Source organism: Grampus griseus (genome assembly GCF_964374135.1).
Source record: "Grampus griseus genome assembly, chromosome: 17".
NCBI lineage: Eukaryota > Metazoa > Chordata > Mammalia > Artiodactyla > Delphinidae > Grampus > Grampus griseus.
Window position 1 is genome coordinate 45,576,952 of NC_139011.1, and position 10,952 is coordinate 45,587,903.

At 37.6% G+C, this 10,952-nt stretch overlaps 1 protein-coding gene across 1 annotated transcript in view; it reads right to left on the reverse strand.

Moving 5' to 3' along the window:
• NECAB1 (N-terminal EF-hand calcium binding protein 1) overlaps positions 1 to 10,653 on the reverse strand; it is a gene marked incomplete at both ends in the record, with an annotated part of 274,029 nt that extends 263,376 nt beyond the window's left edge. The window contains 2 exons of the mRNA XM_082674826.1: positions 3,642 to 3,666; positions 10,555 to 10,653. Coding sequence (XP_082530952.1) covers positions 3,642 to 3,666; positions 10,555 to 10,653 — 124 coding nt within the window. The remainder of the gene's footprint in view (positions 1 to 3,641; positions 3,667 to 10,554) is intronic.
• Positions 10,654 to 10,952: the final 299 nt, after the last annotated feature.

Consider the following 10,952-nt stretch of genomic DNA (forward strand, 5'->3'; position numbering starts at 1 on the left):
AAGTCATAAAACTAAAACCTGTGTTCTTACCACCGATCTAAACTGGCTATTCTGTAGACTTTTCATAATAACTGAAGACAATATATACAAAGCATCTAGTGTAGGGTGTAGCCCATAATATATCCTCAATAAATTTTACAAATACTATTGATTAATAAACAACAGATAAACAATAACAGTGCTTAGTTTGATTAACTGATATATATGATTAAGTTTCTTCAGTTTTCAAGGTCAAATTGTTGGTAATGCACTTCTTACAAATAAAGTTACAAATATTTATTGAGCACCTATGTTGTGACAGGCATTTGGCTCACCACTGTGGGCCTGGTGCTATGTGTAATAGGCATGGTCTCTACCCTCACAGATTTACAATGTACAGGTTATTGGAGTGGTCTAAAGGCCACTGAGGAGAACTATAATGATCTCTTAAAGAGATCAGTCATTACATTGGGATCAAAAGTGTCATTCATACAGCCTGCCTATTTGCTGACCAAGAAAGGCAGATCAAGGATGGCAGCAGATCTTAGCAAATGCACATCTACAAGAGGAATTAGATATTATTCATTACAATGAGCCTTTTTATTTTGCCCTTTGAGAATGTTAAAAAAATTCTTTTTGTATATTTTACAAATGCCCATGTTATCATTTCCATTTTCATTCGACCTGCATAGAAGTAAGTTTTGCATTTCTGTGTTTAATTTTAGGCTCTTTAGATCAAAGCACTTGTGTCTCTGTTATACAATACTATTTTAAGGTCTATCTTTATGTCTAGGACCCTAGTCTATGATTTAAAAACAACAACCAACCCCCCGCCAAGATCTCTCTAATCATGTATTATTTTTTTCCAATTTCTCCAGAAGCTTCCCTTTCATGTGAGATAGATTCCAAAATTAAATCTGTACTGTGGCATGCTATCTATCATACTGCTTATAGTCCCTTATTCCCTGTGTTATTCCATCACCAATTATGCAGTCCATAAGGTATTCTATCATGTGAGAAGTACATGTAGCACCTGTTTATTTGCCAATACAGAATGTGATGAGCACATGGTACAGAAAGATTTTTTATGCTAATATCCTCTCATTTACATTAGATTATCCCTATCCTTTTCCTGTTTTTCAATTCTGCTTGTATGGTAAATAGTCTGCTTTTCCAACTAAACTCCACTGAAATAAAAATGACTAGAATGTCACCAAGTGTCTCCAAAGCACCACAACACAAAAACAACTCAGGCTTTCAGTAGTATACTGATCACATTAATCCTAATAATACCAGAAAAATGAGCAGGTATAAATTCTTACTATATGTTATGCACTGCCCTGGGAAATTTTCATATGTTATCTCATTTATTGTTTAAAACTCCATGACATAGGTAGATGTCATTATCTCTATTTTGTAGATGAGAAAGCTGAGGGTACAGAGTTTGTTACTTACCCAAAGTCACACAGCTACTAGGTGGCATAGCTGTGATTTAAACCCATACCTGCCTGACCCTGTCCTCCCCTCACTTTACACTGAGAATGAGGGAGAAGAGTAAGTGGGATGAAAGGCAGAGGGAAGAGTGGACAGCGGGAAGGGAGATGGATAATGGAGTAGAATGTACTTTATTATTAATTCATTAAACAAATATCCATTGAGCACCTAGTATTGCCTAGGCATAGTGTCTACTCATAAGACAAGTTCCTTACCATAGAAAGGCATGTTTGGTTTAGAGAAGTAGAATCACCAACAAACAATTTTAGTCCTCACAAAGGGCAATAATCAATACATGCCAAAGTATGGAGAGAGAGGGTGGGGGCTCTCTCTGGTGGAGTTGATGAGTGCTTCCCAGATAAAGTGCCTTTGACCAGGAATGTAAGAAATACCTCAGAGTTCTCAAGCTGACTAAGGGTTGAAAGGCCAGAGCAGGTGGAGATGAAAGCAGGGACAACACCACAGAAGTGTGGCACGTGGAGCCCCAAGTGCTTCAGAGGGCTGCAGAGGAGGATGCATGGTGAAGATTGTGGGAACAAGAGCAGAAGGACAGGTAGCTTTGACAACACGTTGGGATTGGGCACTAGGAAAGGAAACAAGAAGGGTAGAGGTATCATATGGGGGGGATGAGACAGGTGAGGAAACATGGAACTGAATGGGACCACATGGGGTTGCCAGTGCCAATGACCACTCTACATGGCATAACATATGAAATTATGTTAAATTGTGTGCATAACCCATATCATGGGTTATGATAGTGGGCTGCCAAGGAGGTAAGTTTTGATGGAAAGAAAAGTGATAGGTACAAAGGTAATACTGACCCTCTATCAGAGCACTGGGGTCCAAGGAAAGGAAAGTGTAGCCTCGAGAGAATTAGGATCTTAGGTAGAGAGGGAGACAAGGTATTTCTGAGTTGAAAATGGCTGCCAAAGTAGAGGCAGGTAGCATGGAGACAAATGGACTACTCAGTTGTGCTTTCAGCATCACTGGAGCTAGATATCAAGCATAGGCCAATGAGTAGAATGAGGAGACAAGATGATAGCATCATTATGTCTGTCTTAAAAATTAATCAAGTGGTTCAAGTGAAAAAAAAAAACCCTTTGACTGCAGCATAGTTTGAGAAAACATTTAATTGGGTAGGCACAATTAAATATTATCAGGATTTGGGGCACTATTTTATTGCTCCTTAGATTTATATCTTTTCTGTTGTGTGGCAAGGTGTTGAGTGCCAGTCAAGCTTTCCTTGATCTGGCAGCTTAATGGGCAACTAGACTACAACACATGTCTGTCAGATCTAGATTCTGCCTGTAATTTCTCCCCATATATAAGAACTGGATTCAAGAAAAGGACTTTTTGAACCCTAAATTTGTCAAGAAACTCTTGTCAAGAGTATAGCTCTGTTATGTACTTATACTACAGCAGCAGAATAAATTCAATAATCTCTGATTTGGTATTCTGTGGAACAAAATTTATAGTGGAATGAAGGATTCAAAAGATATTGCTTATGACAGCTTATAATTGGACTTTGTGCAGGCGTCATTTCAACTTTAGTTCTTTTGACAAAACAATTTTTCCTTCTGGTTTCTGCTACTTGTCTGCCTCTATAGATTATCACTCACAGTGCATACAATTCGACTAGGAGAGCTATGCTCAAGAGCCATGGAGTAGAGATAAGTCTGTAATACATAGTTCCAGGTAACCATCTTAGAGTGTATTAGCCCCAAGTCCACTATAAAATTCAATGTTGAGAGCTTGGACTTTGATGTCACACAGACTAAAGTTCAAGTCTCAGATCTATATTTGATAACTCTAAGAAACAATGAATGCAAAGCACTTACCCCAGTAGATACTCAACAAATAGAAGCTATTATTACTTTAAAATTAGTTTAAAGCACAACACAAAAGGGAAAGCTAGAGCCCAAGTATGATGGCTCCTCACTTCAAAGGCATAAATTCCACCTTCCTGTCAAATGCAGATACCTCTGTCAACTTCTGATGAACTCGCCTAAACTGGAGCCATGAACTCTTCTTAAACTCTTACTGGTACAAGAAACTGACATTTTATGTGTCAATTTCTTGTGTTCCCCTCTCTCTTCCATATTATTCTATATAAAGTGATCTAAACAGTAAGAGATTAATAAGTAAAAACTGTAGACTTTTGCTCTTACCATTTTTGTCTGCTCTCCTCAGTATCTGGAAAAGAAAAAGGAAACATTTTATCACCATTTTTGTAAGTATTGCAGGAAACATTATACTCCCACATAATTTACCATTATTAAATGAAAGAAATTCCAATTTAAAATAAAGTTTTCCCAGTTGAAATATTTCTTTACAATAGTAAAAAATTAAAAATATCCTAATGTCCATAAACAAGTGAATGGATAAACAAGTCATGGTGTATCCATACAATGAATACTCCTGAGCAATAAAAAGGAATGAGCTCTTGATGCATACAATAACTTGGATAGATCTCAAAGTAATTATGCTGAGTAAAAAACCTAGACACAAAAGAAGATATATTATTCCATTTATATAAAATTCTAGAAAATACAAATAGTAACAGAAAGCAGATTAAGGGTTGTGTAGGAATGCAAGGGCAGAGAGGGCTGGATTGCAAGAGGGCATGAGGAAACTTTTTAGGATGGTAGATATATTTATTTTCTTGATTGTGGTAAAAGTTTCACATATATATAAATATGTGAAAATGCATCAACCTTTCACTTTAAATATGTGCTATTTAATATAAGTCAATCATATAATAACACGGGGAATAAACAGGAACAAAAATAATAAATTGTGGATAAATAAGAGCTCTTGCGTCTATAGTATATCTTACTTTTATGAGTTAATTTATTATCTGAGACTATCTTAAATTGTCTTTGATAAATATGAACTGCTTGACCATCCAGTATCTTTAGTAAAGATTTCTAATTTTCTTCTGGGAAACCAATCTTTCCTCCAGTCTTGGACCATGTGTTCCAGGGTTGGGCAGAGTACTCAAGCCTAGTAAACAGAGTGTCATACTCCTCTGGCTACAGTGATTACTCAGGCATTAGCACAATAAAGCCAATGAAGCCATGGATTTCCTTGAGTTGTCAAGAGAGAAACACTTTATCTTCTGTTGACTTTGAACCTAGGAAAATATAGGTAAGGAGCTGCTTTGTTATAATTGTATATGTCACGGGTTGAACTGTATTGCCCCAAAACAAATGTTGAAGTCCTAATCCCTAGTAACTGTGAATGTGACCTTGTTTGGAAATACAGTCTTTGTTGTAATCAAACTAAGACCTTACTGGATTGGACCCTAAATCCAATGGTTGGTGACTTTATAAGGAGAGCAATTCAGAGATGCAGAGACACAAAGAAGAAGGCTATGTGATAACAGGGGCAGATATTGGAGTGATACAGCTGCAAGCCAAGGAATGCCAAGGGCTGATGGTCACCACTAGAAGCTAGGAGACAGGCATGGAACAGATTCTCCCCTAGAGCCTTCAAAGGGAGTATGGTCCTACCCACACCTTGATTTCACCCCTCTAACATCCAGAACTGAGAGAGTAAATTTTGTTGTTTAAACCACCATTTGTTTAGTACTTTATTATAAAAGCCCTAGGAAGTTAATATAATATACAACCTGGAAATAACTAACATTCAAGAAAGGAGTATCCAGAGGCTGAGAGAAACTGGATCTTGATGACACTCTCTGAGCCCCTGATCAAGCCATCCTGAAAAGATGATTTCTGCTTTTCATTACAAGAGTCAATAAATTGTTATTTTTTAAAATCTTAAAATAGTTTGGGTTATTTTTTTCTGTTAACAGCAATCAAATTAGCCCTAAATGATACTGTATACTGCTAGAAAAAAAATCTGGATAATATAATACACAGCTATGTTATACACAGTACCAAAGAAAATGTCCCTTTACCATATTGCAAAGACAATACTCACTGGGAGAAAATATTTGCAAATGATATGACTGATAAAAGATTTATACCAATATATATAAACAGCTCATACAACTCAACATCAAAAAAAAAAAAATTAAAAATGGGCAGAAGAGCTGAATAGACATTATTCCAAAGAGGAAATGCAGATGGCCAACAGGCACATGAAAAAATACTCAACATTGTTAATCATCAAGGAAATGCAAATCAAAACTACAATGAGATATCACCGATCAGAATGGCTATTATGCAAAAGGACACAAATAAAAAATACTAGCAAGGATATGGAGAAAAGGGAACACTTGTATACTGTTGGTGGGAATATTAATTGGTGCAGCCACTGTGGAAAATAGTAATGGAGATTTCTCAAAAAACTAAAAGTAGAACTACCATATAACCCAGCAATTCCACTCCTGGGTATATATCTGAAAAAAACAAAAACACTAATTAAAAAAGATACATGCAGCTCAATGTTCATAGAAGCATTATTTACAATTCCCAAGATATGGAAGTGACCTAAGTGTCCACCAACCCCATGCACCAGCAGGCTAGCACCAACCCCAGGACACCCTGGGCCCTGGCCCTGCCCACCAGCAGGCTGACCCAAAAAAAGAAGAAGTAAAATTGTCATTGTTCACAGATGACATGATATTATATATAGGAAATCCTAAATATATCACAAAAAAACTACTAGAACTCATTATGGGTTTGGCAAAGTTCCAGGATACAAAATTAATATATAGAAATCTGTTGCATATCTATACACTAACAGTGAACTATCTAAAAGAGAAGGTAAGAAAACAGTCCCATTTACAATGACATCAAAAAGAATAAATTACCTAGGAATAAACCTAAGGAGGTAAGAAACCTGTACTCAGAAAACTATAAAACACTGATAAAAGAAATTGAGGACAATATAAACAAATGAAAAGATATACCATGTTTATGGATTAGAAAATTAATATTGTTAAAATGTTAACAATTAATATTAACAATATTAACAATTAATATTGTTAAAACCAAAGGTAATCTACAGATTCAGTGTAATCCCTATCAAAATACCAATGGCATTCACGGAACTAGAAACAATAATTCTAAAATTTGTATGGAAACATAAAAGACCACAAATAACCAAAACAATCTTGAGAAAGAACAAAGCTGGAGGTATCATGCTTCCTGATTTTAAACTATACTGCAAAGGCACAGTAATCAAAACAGTATTGTACTGGCACAAAAACAAACACATAGATCAATGGAAAGAATAGAGTCTAGAAATAAACCCACACTTATATGGCCAATTAATCTACCACAAAGGAGGCAAGAATATATATGAGGAAAAAGCCTATTCAATAAATGGTGTTGAAGGGAATTCCCTGGTGGTCTAGTGGTTAAAACTCAGTTCTTTCACTTCTGGGGCCCGGGTTTGATCCCTGGTCAGGGAAATAAGATCCCACAAGCTGCATGATGCGGCCAAAAAAAAAAAAAATAGTGTTGAGAAAACTGAACAGCTACATACAAAAGAATCAAACTGGACTATTCTTTCATATCATGCACAAAAATAAATTCAAAATGAATTAAAGGCTTAAATGTAAGACTGAAACTATATAAATTCTAGAAGATAATATAGGCAGTACACACTTTAACATCACTATTAGTAATATTTTTTTGAATATGTCTACTCAGTAAAGGGAAACAAAAGCAAAAGTAAACAAATGGTACTACACACTTAAAAGCTTTTGCACTGTGAAGGAAACTATCGACAAAACAAAAGCTCCATCTACTGAATGGGAGAAGATATTTGCAAATGACATATCTGATAAGGGGTTAATATGCAAAATATACAAGGAAGTTGTACAACTCAACACCAAAAAACCAATTACCCAATTAAAAACTGGGCAGGAGATCTTAATAGACTTTTTTCCGAGGAAGACATATAGATGATCAACAGGCACATGGAAAGATGCTTAACATCACTCATCATCAGGGAAATGCAAATCAATACCACCATGAAATATCACCTCACACCTGTTAGGATGGCTATTATCAAAAAAGACAACAAATACAAGTATTGGAGAGGATGTGGAGAAAAGGGAACCCTCATGCACTATTGGTGACAATGTAAATTGGTGCAGCCACTATGGAAAACAGTATGAAGATTCCTCAAAAAATTAAAAATAGAACTATCGTATGATCCAGAAATTCTACTCCTGTGTATTTATCTGAAGAAAAAGAAAACACTAATTAGAAAAGATATATGCCCCCTTATGTTCATTGCAGCATTATTTACAATAGCCAACATGTGGAACCAAACTAAGTGGCCATTAATAGATGAATAGATAAAGAAGAAGTGGTATATATATGCAATATAAAAACATATGCCATAAAAAAAGAATGAAATCTTGCCATTTGTGACAAGTGGATGGACCTAGAGGGTATTATGCTAAGTGAAATATGTCAGGCAGAGAAAGATTAATGCTGTATGATATCACTTATATGTAGAATCTATAAAACAAAACAAATGATCAAGCATAACAAAAGAGAAACAGTTATAGATACAGAGAACAAAAAGGTGATTGACAGAGGAGAGAGGGGTGGGGGAAAGAAAAATAACTAAGGGAGTTTAAGAGGTACAAACGTTCAGTTGCAAAATAAATGAGTCACAGGTATGAAATCTACAATGTGGGGAAATAGTCAATAACTATGTAATATCTTTGTATGACAGATCTTAACTAGACTTATCATGGTGATCATTTTGAAATGTATGGAAATGTCAGTTCACTGTGTTGTTAAATAGGAACTAACATAGTGGTATAAGTCAACTATATTAAAAAACAGACAAACAAACAAATTCATAGAAAAAGAGGTCACATTTGTGGTCACCAGAGGCAGGGGTGGAGGAGAAGAAATTGGAAGAGGTGGTCAAAAGGTACAAATTTCCAGTTATAAGATACATAAGTACTAGGAATATGATGAACAACATGATAAATATAATCAACATGTTATATGTGAAAGTTGTTAAAAGAGTAAATCCTAAGAGTTTTCATCACAAGGAAAAATTTCTTTCTATTTTTAAAATTTTGTATCTATACGAGATGATGGATGTTCACTAAACTTATTGAGGTAATCATTTCATGATCTACGTAAGTGCACATTATGGATATATTAAGGTGTACATTATGCTGTACACCTTAAACTTATATAGTGCTGTAAGTCAATAATATCTCAATAAAACTGGAAGAAAAATAAATAAATAATAAACTAATTAATTAAATAAATTAAATACACTTTTTTCCAGAAAAATAAAAAAGTCTTAGGGAAGCACTTGTTATCCTTTGGGGACAGGCTGAAGATCAGCTCAGAATGAATGGAAGCCCCTCTTTCTCTCTCTGAATCAACTTCATGGCAGTTTAGCCATCAAACTTATAACTGAGATGATTTTCAGGGGTCCTGACTCTCTGGCCCTGAGGATTTCCTTCTCTGGTGTGCTGTGTGCCTCCTCCTTCTACCTGCTTAGTTCCTCAGAGGCTTTTTTGCCTTGAATGGCAAGACTTAAAAGGAATAATATCAGCCAGTTTAACCATTAGCACCAATAACATCATCTGATTGACCCAAACTAAGCAGAGATGAGTGCTCATTAGTATTGTTAATACCTCATTAAGAATGAGGTATTAACAATCTTATTGAGTGGAAGAAATTGGAATCCCACATGTGTATTGGTGGGAAGAAGATGGCCTGCCCAGAATGCCTGTATCCCCAATTGCAGTTGCATGGTGATTAGAAGAGAAGGCTGCTAGGTTCAACAAAGTTGAACCTTATCTATATTTTTGCCTTACACTAGGTTTAATTATTGATAGGAGTTTCTCTCCCAATTAAAAAATTCAAGCTAATCCATTCAAAATAAACTTGGGAGGGCTCCTTGCCTCCTCTCCCTTATATTCATCATTTCTGCTTCACCATCATGATACTAATAATTTGGTTTCCTCATATTTTCATTGCTCCACAAATAAATAAATGTATTTGGCCTCTGGCCCCCCCACCTTGATTTTAATAAGAAATGATAACTCAGAGAAGGTTAGAGGAAAGAGCACGAATCACTCTTCAATGCCCTTTGCCCATCTTTTATCATGCCAGAATTGTCCCCACTGAGCCAGAAACTACCTCAGGGGACAGCATGAATGTGACAACTGAGGCGCTGAGAGAGCTGGGTGCCCCGCAGGAAACTGAGGGATAGGAAAACCACAAAACCTAAAGGCAGAGAAAAGAGCTGAACAAAAGGGTGAGAAATATAGAGACCAGCAGGAAGGAGAGTAAAGCAAAATCGAGAAACAAATAAGAAATAAAACTGCTATAGAGATAGAAACCATAGCATGAAGGCAGAAAAATATCAGAGAAAGGGAAATAAAGAATGAACAAAACTGATCATCAACAGCAGAGAAATGGAGGAAGAGAATCAATACCGAAGCCAGGGAGAGGACCAAAAGAAGAACAGCTAAATGCTTGAATTGATGAAGATAATGACAGTAATTACAACTTGGAGAGGTACAGAAGGCCAATAACAGAGCAGGAAAATGGAAAAATAGGATATGGCAGTGAAAAAAGGATCATTATGAAAGAGATCTTGGCCACCGCTGGTAAAAATGAAAAACAAATATGTTTTCAAAGTGTTTTCTAGGGGGCTGGAGGAGGAGGTGAGGCATTGCCACTTCTACCGATTCCCTTGGTCACCACAGAGAATCTGCGAGGTGGGTGCTGCAAACAGAGCACATTAGAGATGAGTTGGGACAACTCCCCCCACCCCTATGGAGACTGTTGTATTTACAAACCTAGTCCCTATTGGAATCCAGGCTGTTGAGAAATTTAACTTTGGGAATTTATTAAGGGTTGTTAAGCCCCAGGTTTTAGGTCTGGGACAGCCGTTTTTACAAGTTGAGTGGTGGTCATTTCTCCAGCATTTAACTGGGTGGTTTACCAGGGAGAGAGGGAAGCGAAGTAGAAGGTAGTTCTCTCCGGTGTTCTGGGGGCAAAACACTGGCTGATCAGCTCCTGGGCCGACACGCCTCCTCCCGAGTAAGAAAAAAGACGATGGCGGTGGGTGGGGGCGGGGAGGGGCACTGATCTAACACCTTCCCTCTGTACTTACTTCGAGGAAGATCGACATGCCCTTTGACAGCTGCAGCTCAGAGCTGAGCTCTTCCGAGGAGTTGTTGGAGGACGGCGACGTCTCCCGGGAATCCTCCATTCTTGGGAGCCCTGATGGCCGGGAGCGGGAGTGGAGCTCGGCGGCTGCACAGACTCAGGCAAAGGATGCCGCACTGCCGTCTCTGCCCCGCCTGCTGCTGGGCTCGGGATCCGGAGCTGGTGTTCGCTTCCCGGCGAGCCTCACTCCTGTCTCTCTCTGGCTCGCTCTCCCCCTCCTTACCTCTGTCCCCCAGCGCTCCCACGCGCTCTGACTCGCGCCTCCCCCACTTCCCTTGGCTGCAGCGACTGGATCAGTCTCATCCCTGAACGTAGCAAAGCGCTGCTCCACTTTGTGAGGGA